Source organism: Callorhinus ursinus, unplaced genomic scaffold (genome assembly GCF_003265705.2).
Source record: "Callorhinus ursinus isolate GAN/ISIS: 27379988/994484 unplaced genomic scaffold, GSC_fseal_2.0 scaffold100, whole genome shotgun sequence".
NCBI classification, from domain to species: domain Eukaryota; kingdom Metazoa; phylum Chordata; class Mammalia; order Carnivora; family Otariidae; genus Callorhinus; species Callorhinus ursinus.
Window position 1 is genome coordinate 727148 of NW_027397162.1, and position 14106 is coordinate 741253.

The following is a 14106-nucleotide window of genomic DNA, read 5'->3' on the forward strand; positions in this document are numbered from 1 at the left end:
GAGGGAAAAGCTCAAGATTGATCTCTGGGAAAACTCTTGGACAACAAGATTTAGAGACATGGACTGGTGAACACAATTGACTTTCTGAGAGGGTGGTGTGCCCGGAGAGAGCGTGGAAGCTCTGAGCCGCAACCCCCCCATAACTTTCCTAATACATGGCTTCCATTTGGCTGTTCTGAGTTGTTACCTTTATAATAGGCCAATAAATATAATAGTGTTTTCCTGAGTTCTGTGCTCCAGTCCAGCAAATTATCAAAACTGGGAGGCAGGTCATAGGAGTCCCCAAATTTGTAGCTGGGTTGGGCAAAAGTATGGGTAGTGTGGGGACCCAGGACTTTTTTTTTTTTTAAGATTTTATTTATTTATCTGAGAGAGAGAGAGCACATGAGAGGGGGGAGGGTCAGAGGAAGAAGCAGACTCCCTGCTGAGCAGGGAGCCTGATGCGGGACTCGATGCGGGACTCAATCCAGGGACTCCAGGATCATGACCTGAGCTGAAGGCAGTTGCCCAACCAGCTGAGCCACCCAGGCGCCCAGGACTTTTGACTAGCATCCAAAGTGAGAACCGCTGAAGTCTGATGCTGACCCCAGGGAGGGTCGGAATAGGATTGAATTGTAGGACACCCTATTGAATTGTAGGACAACCTAAGGAGTTGCCAGACTCAATGGCCACTTGTGCTACTTGTGCCCTATGAACTGCTCTTGATTAACCAAAATTAGCAAAATTAGCTGCTTGGTTTATGGATGGCAGTTCCAAGATAGACAGCATCCTTTTCAGAAGGTGGCCACTCTGATTGAAGACAGAAAAATCAGTGCAGTAGGCTAAATTGCATGCTCTTTGCTTCTACGCGTGGGTTTTTACAAACTCATGGGTGGTGACCAGTGGCATGATCCAAGGGCAGTGGAAATATATCCTATTAGAGTAATTCCCATGCGGAGCACAAACCTATAGAAATTTGCTCCTGACTGATTGCTCCCTGCCCCTAAATTCATAAGTTGAATATCAAACCACCAATGTGGCTATACAGAGAGAGGGCCTCTCCGTTAGGGTTAAATGAGGTCATAAGTCATAAGGGTGGACACTGATATGAAAGGATTCCTGTCCTTCTAGGAAATGATACCGGAGAGCATTCAAGTGCTTTCTTTTCCCACCGCTCCTATGTCTCTAGAGAACCACATTGTGGTCACATCTATTGCACTAAAGTATTTACAAAATGAACACTTAAACGTTTAAGAGGAAGAATAAAACCTGGCCCCTCACCTCTTTAAAATATTTGCTTCAATATCATCTTCCCTATGAATCTTACTATGAATATTAGATTTAATGTTGCAACCCTTCCTTGACCACTGATGTTTTCATCATTCAGGCTCCGCTTTTTTTTCATTTTCTGTAGACCATAACACCCTCTAATAAACTAAAGAATTTAATAACAATATTATTTAATGATCTCTTTCCCTCCACTAAAAGGTAGGTTCCATGTTTGTTTACTGATCGTCCGGTGTAGCCATCAAAGTGCCCAAAAGACATAAGAACCTCAATAAATATCTTGGAGAATGCTAAATGGATATAACATCACAGGTTCCTGTTCATTTGAAGCACCCAGCTGTCCTTTTTATCTCTACTCATTTTCTACTCTCCCTTCAATTTCAGTACTTTTAGTGAGCTCAAGAATGGAAGGGGATTATATTTTGAGATAAACTTTCAAAATGATGAATAATCCTGGATAATGAGGTGCTCAGTTTTCTGGCCTGTTCCAATCCTTTGGAGTTACACAGGATAATTAATCACAGGATATGCTGAACAGAGAGTCTGTTTCTCCCTCTGCCCCTCCCCCCAGCTCGTGTGTGCGCTCTCTCTCTCAAATAAATACATAAGAAAATATTTTAAAAAAATAGTTTTCAGGTGATGGTGATGGTGACATATTTCATTTTTTTAACTTTTTAAAAAAGATTTTATTTATTTATTTGGCAGAGAGAGACAGTGAGAGAGGGAACACAAGCAGGGGGAGAGGGAGAGGGAGAAGCAGGCTTCCCGCGGAGCAGGGAGCCCGATGCGGGGCTTGATCCCAGGACCCTGGGACCATGACCTGAGCCGAAGGCAGGCGCTTAACGACTGAGCCACCCAGGCGCCCCAAGACTTTCTTTTTTAGAGCAGTTTTAGGTTCACAACAAAATTGAGGAGAGCACAGGTATCTCCTATATATCTCCCACCTCCATACCGCCTCTTCATTAGCATCACTCACCAAGATGGTACATTTTTTTACCAATGATGAAACTACCTTGATATATCATAATCACCCAAAATCCATAGTTTACCTTAGGATTCACTCTTAGTTTTTTAAGTTCAGTGGGTGGACAAATGTATAATGACTTATATCCATTATTATAATATCATACAGCGTATTTTCACTGCCCCCCACATCCACTATGCTGTGCCTGCTTCTCACCTCTCTTTCCTCTCCAGTCCTGGCAACCACTGATCTTTTTATTGTTTCCATAGTTTTGCTTTTTCCAGAATGTCCCATAGTTGAATCATAGAATATGCAGTGTTTTTCAGAATGGCTTCTTCCGTTAGTGATATGCATTTAAGTTTCCCCAATGTCTTCTCATGGCTTGACAGTTCAATTCATTTTAGTGCTGAATAACATTCCATCATCTGGATTTACCACAGTTTATCACAAATTTCTTTTTGTTTCTTTTTTTTTAAGATTTATTTATTTTAGAGAGAGAGAAAGGGAGAGGGGGAGAGAGCACAAGTGGGGTGGACAGAGGGAGAGGGAGAGAGATTCTCAAGCAGACTGCATGCTGAGTGTGGAGCCCGATGCAGGGCTCAATCTCATGACCCTGAGATCACGACCTGAGCCAAAACCAAGAGTTGGGGGCTTAAACGACTGTGTCACCCAGGTGCCCCACAAATTTTTTTGCTTTTTGAACTGCCATTCATCTGGCATCAACTAAAATCAGTGTTTCATAGGTATTGATGTGATGGCTGCTGCCAAGTGGGAAATGGGAATTATCTTCCTCACTGAAATGGGAGTGGGAATGGGAATGCTTGGTAACTCCTCTCTCCTTTGTCTTCATAACTTGACACTTCTCACTGGACATAAGGTGAGACCCACAGACTTGATTCTCAGTCAGCTGGTCTTAGCCAACTCCTTGGTGCTTTTATTGAGGGGGATCCCTCAGACAATAGCAGCCTTCAGATCAAAATATTTCCTGAATGAGGCTGGATGTAAACTACTTTTCTATTTCCACAGAGTGGCCAGAGTGGTTTCCCTCAGCACTACCACCCTTCTCAGTGTCTTTCAGACCATGAAACTGTGTTTCTATTTCTCTGGGTGGCTGGAGCTCAGAATAAGATCCCCAAAGTGAATTAGTTTCTGCTGTTTCCTTTGCTGGATCTTGCATCTCTTGGTAAATATTTTTGCTCCTATCAAAATGATTAGTCCAATGAGCAGCAAGAACTTTAGTGTGAAAATAAATTATGGATGTGGTTCCTCACTCAATCCAGACAGCTTTATCAAGTTTGTAGTTGTAGTCATATTCTTCATAATTGATTTTATGTGTTTGGGTCTCATGACCTGGGCCAGTGGCTCAATGGCCCTTTTCCTGTACAGGCACAAACAGTGAGTCCAACACATTTATAGCAACAGCCTTTCCCCCCAGACCTTTCCATGAGACCAGAGCCACTTGTACCATCTTGATCCTTGTGAGCTCCTTTTTCTTTAACTCACTGTCTTCTCTTTTGTCTATTTGGATTACTCTGTTACTCCAGACCAGTGGCTGGTGAATACCTCTATGTTTTTGTCTTCATGTTTCCCAACATTCAGCCCTTTTGTGCTCATTTTCAGTGATACTCGTACCTCTAAGTTTCGTTTCATTTGCTAGGCAAGGAAAACCTATTTCCTAATCTGATTATGACTATATAACTCTATTCTCTACATAAAATTGAATCATTTCCTCCACCATCTGTAAAATTTAAGGGACTAGTAATTTTCAAATTCTTGATAGAAATTTATTATTCTGTGTAGAGTGGGGTAGTTAGATCCTGCAAATCATAATCCTGTAAGATTCCTTTTTTTTAAAAGATTTTATTTATTTATTTGACAGAGAGAGACACAGCGAGAGAGGGAACACAAGCAGGGGGAGTGGGAGAGGGAGAAGCAGGCTTCCTGCTGAGCAGGGAGCCTGATGTGGGACTCGATCCCAGGACCCTGGGATCATGACCTAAGCCAAAGGCAGACGCTTAACGACTGAGCCACCCAGGCACCCATAATCCTGTAAGATTCCTAACACGAACATTATTTATGTGCTTGTACAAAGATCATACTTTTTCATCTTCATCAGTGGAAAAGTTCATGACATTCTGAAACAGTATAGCAGAAGGAAAATTTTGAACTTAGGAATTTGGAGAAAATCTCTCAGTTTTGAGTATTTCTGAGAGACAGGAGTTGTAATCTTATGTAATATTAAATTTGCCATTTTAATAATTTTCAGGTGTACAATTCAGTAGCATTAATTTGTAATGTTGTACATCTACCACCACTATTTCCAAAGTTTTTTAGAAACCCAAGCATAAATTGTGTATTCATTAGGCAGTAACTCCCCCTTCACCCCTCACTTCAGCCCCTAGTAACCTCTAGTCTATTTTGTCTTTTTATGAGTTTGCTTATTCTGGATATTATTATTCGTGGAACCACACAATATTTATCTTTCTGTGTCTGGCTTATATCACTCAGCATAACATTTTCAAGGTTCATTCATTTTATGGCATGTCTCAGCATTTTACTGTTTCTCACCACTTGAATAATAATACCCATTGCTTGGGTATGCCACATTTTACCCATTCATCTGTTTTGTTTTGTTTTGAAGATTTTATTTATTTATTTGTCAGAGGGAGAGAGAGAGTGTGCACAAGCAGGGGGAGCAGCAGGCAGAGGAAGAAGCAGTCTCTCCACTGAGCAAGGAGTCCAATGCAGGACTCGATCCCAGGACCCTGGGATCATGACCTGAGCCGAAGGCAGACGGTTAACCAACTGAGCCATGAGCCACCCAGGCGTCCCCAGATAATTCCTTAATCTGAAGAAAGTGTTGGGCTCTCACTGCTCCCGTTTTCTTGAGGGAACTGGCTAATTCCTTCCCTCCGTGAACAGACATACTGCAAAGCCAGAGGGCCAGGTGTGATCAGAGGTCGCATCTGACAGGGGACAGCGTTGGCTGGGCACAGTGGGGGTGGAATTTCAGGCCCCACGGAAGCTCGAGTGGAGGACACGGCAACGAGGGGCCAGGGGACACATCTAGAGGGCGTGGGCACCTCCTCTGGGGACCTCGGAGTCTCCGTCCCAGGCCCCTGAGTCTGAGTTCCGTTCTAATCCAAGAGGTCGAATTGGACTTTCACACGTGACCTCCAGGGGGCGCCCGCCCGGGGAGCTGCTCTCAGGGTCCCGGGTAGGAGAGCCGGGAGCTGCGGGCGCGCGCGGAGGTTACTGTGTGGGGCTCCTCCCTGCAGGGCTCCCCCGGGCCCCCCGGCCTCCAGGCGCCGCGTCTCCACCGCCGGTCCCGGGGGCGAAGGGCCTCACTCTGGCCGCAGACCCGAGCCGCCAGCGACGCGTCCGCGCGGCCCTTGGAGAGCCGAGTTCGCACCTGTGGCCCCCGAGGCCAAATGGCACCTCTGCGGGCGACCCCAGGAGGCGCACACGAACCCGCCGGGCTTCGAGCTGCCAACTGTTGGCTGCGATCGAGCCGGTTCTCGGGCCCTAGGTCGGAGAGGGGCGGGCACGGACTCAACGTTTTGTCGAAGGCTTCAAGCCTCGCGCCCCAGGTCGACCTCCCCGTCCTCCTTGAGGCCACTCCGGACGGTCGGTGCCAGCGGAGGGTCCCGGCGTGGGCGTCGAGCCCGCAGGCGAACCCCGGACCCTGGGGGAACCGCCGCCGGCCGCTGTCCCGCACTCTGCCGCGACAGTCTCGCCATCCGCCCGCCTGCAGGGCAGGAAGAGCCCAAGACCCTGCAGCCCTCGCTGCGGCCTCCCAGTCCGCGCGGAACCGGGGTCGCTTCCCGCCTGGAGCCTGTTCCCTCTGCCCCGACCGCAGCCCCTAAGCGCCCGGTACGGACTCTGAGGAGCCATCACATGAAGTTTATTCCCTTTCAGCCCGAGGGACGCACGCTGCGTCCGAGGGGCTCCGTGCAAGGATGTGCAGCCCCTGGGAGCATACGAGCTCGGTGGAATTTGAAATAACCCATTTCTAGATTCTTCCGTGATCACCTGCATACAGGACGCCCAGAAACCCGCCTTCAGCCCACGTGGGGAGCGAAGCCGCTCCTCTAACCTCCGAAGTTGACGGCGCCACTTCCCAGAGACCCTCTCGGCGCGGGTGACCGTTGCTCCGCAGGGACGGCTGTGGAGCGCCCCTCGCGGAGGCCTGCGGCGCCCCGGAACTACCCAGAAAGCCTTCGGCCCCGCGGAGAAGCTAAGCCAATGAGCACTCCGCATGGGGTGCGTCCGTGTTGGGCGTAGGCTCGAGGCGGGACTTCCGGCTTCGCTCGGAGACCGGTCCTTCCGGTCGCCCTTCTGTCTGTCGGCGTCGGCGCAGCGTCGGGAGTCCCGGGTCGGGCCCCGGGTGACGAGAGCGGGAAGACTCGAATGGAAATGTCCTCACTGCATAGCGACTTGTCCGAAGGTCAGCGGCGGTGATGGTGGCTGGGCCCGGGTTCCCGTGCCGGGCACGACCCCGCTCTACCCATAACTTCGGATGGCGGCGGCCTCATCGAGGGACCCAGTTCGTCCTCCAGGTCCTCACCCAACTTTATCTCACCCAGACCCTAAAGCCCCGAGTGACGGGCGCCTGGTCCCGTCACTACCCTCCAGATCCCTGTGTGCAGAACAGTGCGGACTTCAGGCTTGGGGGTCCCCATATCTCAAAGCTAGCGTGATGAGTTGGGGGAGAGTATTACAGAGGGAATGGTGAAGCTTTTCAGTTTCCCGAAAGCTGCTCAGAGTTAGAGCAGACTGGCAAAGGGATAAACACTGAAGCACAGGAAGTTTGAGTCCTTGTGCAAAGTCACACATCTTGCACGAGGAATGAGGTTCGGTGATACTCCAGTCTCCCCAAAGTCACGTGGAGCCACCCCAAAGGCACCTGGCAGGGGTCCTAGGGAAGGCTGACCTTATGGAGTTCTGCCATGGTCACTTGTCTTTTAGGACTTCCCTCTTCCCACAGATTACCATAACTAGAGAAGTGCTTATGGACCCCACACAGGTGGATGGAGGGTTCTCCAAGTCCTACTGATGGCCCCATCTTGGGTTGTTTTCTGGGGCTTTTCTCTTGTCAGTTTTCCAGTCCTTGAGCCTGGGGACCCCAACCCAGGTCCATAAGCCCGTGGTAGGGGTTATGGGAGGTGATTCCTATTGTTGGCAGCTGATGCAATGAGGTCTGGAAGGTTGACCTAGGCATAGGTACCAGAAGGTGCAAATGCTTGCAGTTGATGCAGAGTTCATTCAGGGAACCACTTTTATTTTATTTCATTTTATTTATTTCATTTATTTATTTTATGTATTTGTGGTTTTTTTTTTTTTTTTTTTTTTCTGGTCATGGAAACAGAACTGGCATGCAGGATGTAGATATAAAGTGGCTCTATGAGGTGTGTGGTATCTATTCTGGAGATGATGGGAATGATGGAGGGTTTGGAGTAGTGGAGGGTGGTGATCTGACCCAGGTCTCATCAGGCTCTCTGTGTAAGGAGACAATAGGAAGTCTGAGGAGTACGGTACTGCAATAATCCAGGCAGTTGTTGATTATGGCAAGACAATTGTGGATCCTGTGGAGGTGGAAGAAGTGGTTGGATTCTGAATTACAAAAAAATAAATAAAGTACAGCTGCCCAGATTTTCACATTTTAAGGGTGAAAGAAATGTTTTTGGGTTTACCATCTGAAAGGATAGATGCTTCATTAGCCAGGTTGTAAAGTTGGTGGTAGAGTTAATTATCATTGGAGATATCAGGAAGTTTTGTTTGTATGTCCTCAAAAGACATCCAAAAAAGAGTTTGAGATGCTCCAAAAAGGAGTCATCAAGTGGGTAGTTTGCCTCACAGGTCTGGAATACAGGGGAAGGCTTTAGGTAGTAGCCAGTTCTCTGGGGTGTAGTTGTGGATCACGATCGGGAGGGGGCTTCCTTGTCATGACAGGAATGGTATTAGCAGTATAGGTAGGGGAGGGTGGTCCATGATTGGGTCTCATGCTTGGGCACCTGGCTGGTCATGGTTGACATCACAAACAGGTGTGGAAGCAAAGTGGCCATGGTAAAGGTATGAGAGAGTGGCTGATCTGGCAGGTGGCCAATGCTTCTAAGTTATGAGTAGACAGGAGATTGATGTGAATGAAGGGAGAGGAGTAATTGACACAGGATGACACTGAGGCCAGGACTAAGTGCTTTTCCACCACCCTTTGATTCACCAGTCTTTTGTGCTTAGGGGGTTGGGTCAGGACAAGAGAGACCCGAGGCCAGAAACCACCTGATACCGCACAGAATCCTGGAGGCCCCAGGAGACTAGGGTTGAGAAATATTGCCTTCTGGAGTGTCCAAGCAAAAGAGAAAAAAGTAGTTTGTAGTATGGACTCTTGATTAACTGGTTTGCATAAAATTGGCATGCTTTTGTCTGTGCCCTTTGCCATTTCTAAAAATTGGCTAGGCCTGGGAAGGGCAGTCTCTCTCCCAGGTCAGCAAAATTTTTTAAAATGTCAAAACATCATATTAAATAGACAGTTTTTTAAAAAATGATTAATACACACTCACCTAGTCAGCATGCATTTGTCAGATATCAGGTTGCTGGAGTGGAATGGAGGAAGAGACACCCCAAGCAGAGGGTTTCTGTGGAAGAAGTGTCACAGGTCAGGACTTCAAAGGCAGGTCCATCAGCCCAGAACACTCACCCATGTGAGAAGTGTGTCTGGTCTCATTCCTGAAAGACATTTTGCACCTGGCTGATCTACCTGAGCAGAAACCATATTTGTTTGGGACATATGCAAACCTACACCAACTTTAGAAGCATTCTAGGGCAAAGAAACTCTCAAAAAAAGGGATATGGACAGGGTCTGGTTTGTGAAGAGCTGCAGATTGCATGTGTCAGGGAAGCCCTTTGCATGTAGGGAGGTTGGGAAGGACTTCCTGGCCATACTGGGCCTTCTCCAGCCAGAGGCCATTCCCAAAGGTCAGTAGCCCAACAAAATTACTGAGTGTGGGGAGGCCTTTTACAGTGGAAAAAACTCATTACACATCTGGTGAATGTGAGAAAGCTTCCACCACAAAGACACTCTTGATCACCATCTCAGAGTCTGCACTGGAAAAAGGCTTTATGAGTCTAGCAAATGTAGGAAAGCGTTTTGCGGGAAGTACTCACTGGTTCAGCTCTAGGCAGTCTATACTGGAGAAAGGCCTTAACAAGTGCAATGAATGACGTGGGATATCCTTTTTTTAATTTATTTTTATTTTTAAATTTTACTTATTTTTTTTAGAGCAAGAGCGAGTGGGGGGTGAGGGGCAGAGGAGGAGAGAGAGTCTTAAGCAGGCCCCATGCTCAGCGCAGAGGGACAAGAAGACTCCGCGATGAGCACAGAGCCCCATGCCGGGCTTGATCTCACAATCCTGAGATCGTGACCTGAGCCGAAATCAAGAGTCAGACACTCAACTGACTGAGCCACCCAAGCACCCCAGAATGTGGGACATCCTTTAGCCAAAATTCCTACCTCGGTGACCATTGGACAGTTCGTGCTGGAGAAAGGCCTTATACATGTGGCAAATGTGGTACATCCTTTAGTCAAAGCTTCCACCTTACCATACCCTGCAGAATTCACACTGGAGAAAGGCCTTATGAGTGTGGTCATTGTAGGAAATCCTTTAGACAGCCAACCTCCTTATGCATGAGAGAGGACAATGGAGAAAGGCCTTACAAGTTTGTCAAATGTGGCAAAGCCTTTATGTACAAATATAACCTTGTTCAGCATCAGAGAACTCAGAGTGGAGAAAGGCCTTATGACTGGAGCTAATGTGGAACTTTTTTTTTTTTTAAGGATTTTATTTATTTGAGAACGAGAGAGAGAGAGCACAAGCAGGGGGAGCGGCAGGCAGAGGGAGAAGCAGACTCCTCGCTGAGCAAGGAGCCCGATGCGGGACTCGATCCCAGGACCCTGGGGTCATAACCTGAGCTGAAAGCAGCCACTTAATTGACTGAGCCACCCAGGCATTTTTTTTTTAAAAGCTAAGTTTCCCTTTAAGAAAGCCATGAGTAACCTAGATAACTGATTGCTTGAGTGACCTCCCTTTTCCCTTTTCATACCCTAACGTCCAGCCCACGTTTACACTTTAAATCCGCTTAACTTTAAATCACTATTGGCGGATTTAAAGCATTAGTGAACCTGCAAAACCTGGGCACCCCACCCTTGGACAATAGAGGCAGAGCCCCAGGTCCAAGCTTCCTCTCTTCCTTTCTACCCTTGACCTGCTATGCGGCCCTTGGCATGCCTTGTACCCTCCCGGACCTGTGAGTAATAAATCTTGTTCTTCGAAATTTGCTGATGGTTTTTGCCAAAGTGCAACTTGCAGTCGTAGTAAGAACTACAAGAGCCAGGAGCACCCGGGTGGCTCAGTTGGTCAAGGGTCTGACTCTTAATCTCAGCTCAGGTCTTGATCTCAGGGTTTTGAGTTTAAGCTACAGGAGCCAACCCAACCATGAACATTGGCTCTGTGGGGCTCACCACAAGTAGTATGGCCCAGGCGAGTACCTCAGGCATTTCTAGCTGTAGCCTCATTTTCAATAGGCTGAGACAGACATAGGAGCCTTGTTACTATCCAACTGAGAAATAGTTTGTAATGTTTCTCCTTTTCTACCCAAAGAATTAGTGTTGGACTTTCCCTGCACACCAGCCTATTTTCCTTTCATCTACTCCGCCTAAAGTCACCCCCTTGGTAATCTCATCCAGTCTCATCTTTTCAATACCTCCTAGGAAATTACAAACTAAAGTTTTCAGACTTACTTTTCTGTCAACATTACTCTCGAAAGTTCTAGAGATGTGCCTGCTGCCTTGACAGCTATATTCACATGCTTAACAGGCATCTCGTACTTAACAATGTTGGTATCTCAATTCCTGATCTTCCCTCCTAACCCATTTCTGCTGCTCTCCCACAGTCTCAGCTGATGGCAGGTCCCTTATCCTGTTCATGCATGAAGTTTGGGAGTCCTTTTTACACCTTTCTTATGTTCATGCCCTATTCTGCAACCCAGCTGAAAATCCTTTAGGGATTAAAAGAAATAACCAGAATATATCAAGTGTCTAATGACACTGTATCCAGGACCACTCCAACTTTGATTGCAGACCTCATTCCCTCTCACCTAGATGTCTGTAATAAGTCATCTAGCTAGTCATCCATCGGCTTCTCACCTTACCTCTCTCCAGTTACTCAGCTCACCTTCTCTTCATTTCTCATTCAGGCACTTAGCACGATGTTCCAGTTTCTGTCATGATTCCTCTATCAATCTGAGTAAAATGGAAAGTTTTTCCAGTGGCCTACAGTGCCTTTCATGATCCCACGTACCTTCTACCAAGCTGTTCCTCACTCACACGCTTTTGGTTGCATTAGCTTTCTTACTCTAACTGGAACATGAAAGGTATGCACTGGCTCAAGGCATTTATTCTAGTTGTTTCCTCTGTGGAACACAAGGCTATACACATGGTTAACCCCATATTCTTTTACTTATTTTTTTAAGATTTTATTTATTTATGTGACAGAGAGACACAGCGAGAGAGGGAACACAAGCAGGGGAGTGGGAGAGGGAGAAGCAGGCTTCCTGTGGAGCAGGGAGCCCGATGCGGGGCTCGATCCCAGGACCCTGGGATCATGACCTGAGCCAAAGGCAGGCCCTTAACGACCCTGGGATCATGACCTGAGCCACCCAGGCACGCCCCCCACATTCTTTTATTAATGGAGCAGCCTACTCAACTCTCTTTTTTTTTCCAGCTTTATTGAGGAATAGTTGACAAACCCTCTTCAATATCACAACCTGTCTGCACTCTCCTGCACTTCTCATTGTTGTTACCCTGTTTTCTATTTCAAAGCACCTATCCCCTTAAAAGACACTATGTTGTTTATATTTACTTTTATTATTCTGATTAATATCCTCAATATGATTATAAGCAACATGAGATAGGGTTTGTTGTCTTGTTTCCTGAGACATAACACACCAAAAAGACTAACACACCAATATGCTCAATAAATGTTTATTGAAATAAAAAAAATGAGACACCACTGCCTCCTTGTTCATCTTTACTACACTGGAAATGTTTTCTTAATTCTTTCCCTGTGTCTCCCTCAAATCTGGTAATTTTAGGTATCCACAAGGATTTTGAAGACATCACATTTGGAGACAAACCCTCAGGATAGCCAGGAACCCAGAACGCAGTCTGCTCACAGAAGGTCCTTTGCTCACCTGCTATTGATATTTAAATTATCTCAATAATTAAAGATATGTATCCTCCCTGGTATTTCTGGCACTTTTTATGGGTAACATTAACATCAGTAGCATTCAGGGACTTGCACATTTTGCAAATGTTTTGCAGAGATCATCTCAACTCTTCATGTAGATGCAGTCATAGCAATTAGAGGTGAAATGATAATAACTTCCCAGAAAGAGATGAGATCACAGATACAGAGACTTCTATCTCAGGGCTCATATATTCATTTTCTACACGTGCATGGATACAACCATGACAACCACCATCCTGGCAGCAAGTGACAATTTGGTAAGTGCTATTTCCAGATAAGTGTCAAATTATAAGAATAGAACATTATGCAAATCATAAATAAATATTATCTTGAAAATCAATTCTGCTTGTTTGGGTTGGGACATAAATACAAAAAGAGGCACTGGGATGGTTTCTGAGGGACCCAGAGACATGTCACCCTTGTCTACTTTAGGGGTACCTACTTTTCCATGTTCTCTCTGATAGCCTGAGTCCATCTTTCATCTCTGACCAAATTGATCCTCACAATACCAGTCTGAAGCCTCCACTATGCATGAAGTGAAGATCAGTAAGAAGGTGTGTTTATTTTTTTTTTAAGATTTTATTTATTTATTTGACAGAGACAGAGCAGGAACACAAGCGGGGGGAGTGGGAGAGGGAGAAGCAGGCTTCCCGCGGAGCAGGGAGCCTGTTGTGGGACCCGATCCCAGGACCCTGGGATCGTGACCTGAGCTGAAGGCAGAAGCTTAATGACAGACACCCAGGCGCCCAAGAAAGTGTGTTTAACTCACAGCTACTGAGTATTCTTTTAGCATTTCTATAGCCATTATTGACACATTTTTTTTTCATCTCCAGGCATAATTTGCTAATGGAAGTTGGTAGGAATATTTTTTTCAACCCTTTTTTGATGTTTTCCCAGAGCTATCCTGCCACTACCTTTGAATGACTACATAATCATTATTAATGGTTTTCAGTGATTTTCATTTCACAACTCTTTCTGAGATAATTGCAACTCCTCATACAGACACCCTCCCTGCAATAACAGTAGGAATGATAATAACTTCCCATCAAATGGATGAGATCTTGGTGTCCTAAAAGCTTACCTCATGGTATCCCCTTTGCACATGTGCTCCTATATTGGGAACACTGTAGACACTGTCCTATTCCAAAATGACATTTGGTAAGTGGCTCTTTAAATAGTTGTCAGATTCCTAAAAGGAACTGATGTATCTAAGGCTATGGAGTAAGAAATACGGATATAAAACCCATGTTCCTCCGAGTTGGACACGATCACCGAGAGTCATTTTCTGTGGGAACCCAAAACACAGTTCCACCTTTGTCCTCCTGCTTTACAGCAGCCTAACATCCCTTCCGTATCTTCTCTGTTCTGTCCCTGTGTGGAGTCTTTTTCTTTTTGTTCTTGACCCGGCATACTGAAATTCACAAAACTGACTCTAAACGTTTCAAGCTAGAGGCACTTGAAAAAAGATAAACCATTAGGTGGATAAATTTTGTGTCTGAATGACTCTGTAGAACAGATTTATAGTCATTGGGAGCATCTGAAATAACACACTGAGAATTCAGGAGAATGCTA

The 14106-nt window shown here is 46.1% G+C and overlaps 2 protein-coding genes and 1 pseudogene across 2 annotated transcripts in view; 2 read left to right on the top strand and 1 right to left on the bottom strand.

The window, feature by feature from the left end:
• The first annotated feature begins 2984 nt into the window (after window positions 1-2984).
• LOC112806442 (vomeronasal type-1 receptor 1-like) lies at window positions 2985-3887 on the top strand (annotated as a pseudogene).
• Window positions 3888-4114: 227 nt separating this feature from the next.
• Window positions 4115-6490, bottom strand: LOC141371776 (uncharacterized). The gene is made up of 2 exons (XM_073888937.1): window positions 6263-6490; window positions 4115-5978 (listed from the first exon to the last, which is right to left on the bottom strand). Exons 1-2 carry the CDS (start codon window positions 6488-6490, stop codon window positions 5436-5438), a joined length of 771 nt encoding a protein of 256 aa, XP_073745038.1. The 3' UTR covers window positions 4115-5435.
• Window positions 6491-6636: 146 nt separating this feature from the next.
• ZNF134 (zinc finger protein 134) overlaps window positions 6637-14106 on the top strand; it is a 57474-nt gene continuing 50004 nt past the window's right edge. The window contains exon 1 of the mRNA XM_073888940.1: window positions 6637-6789. Within this exon, the coding sequence (XP_073745041.1) occupies window positions 6691-6789 (99 nt within the window). The 5' untranslated portion in view covers window positions 6637-6690. The remainder of the gene's footprint in view (window positions 6790-14106) is intronic.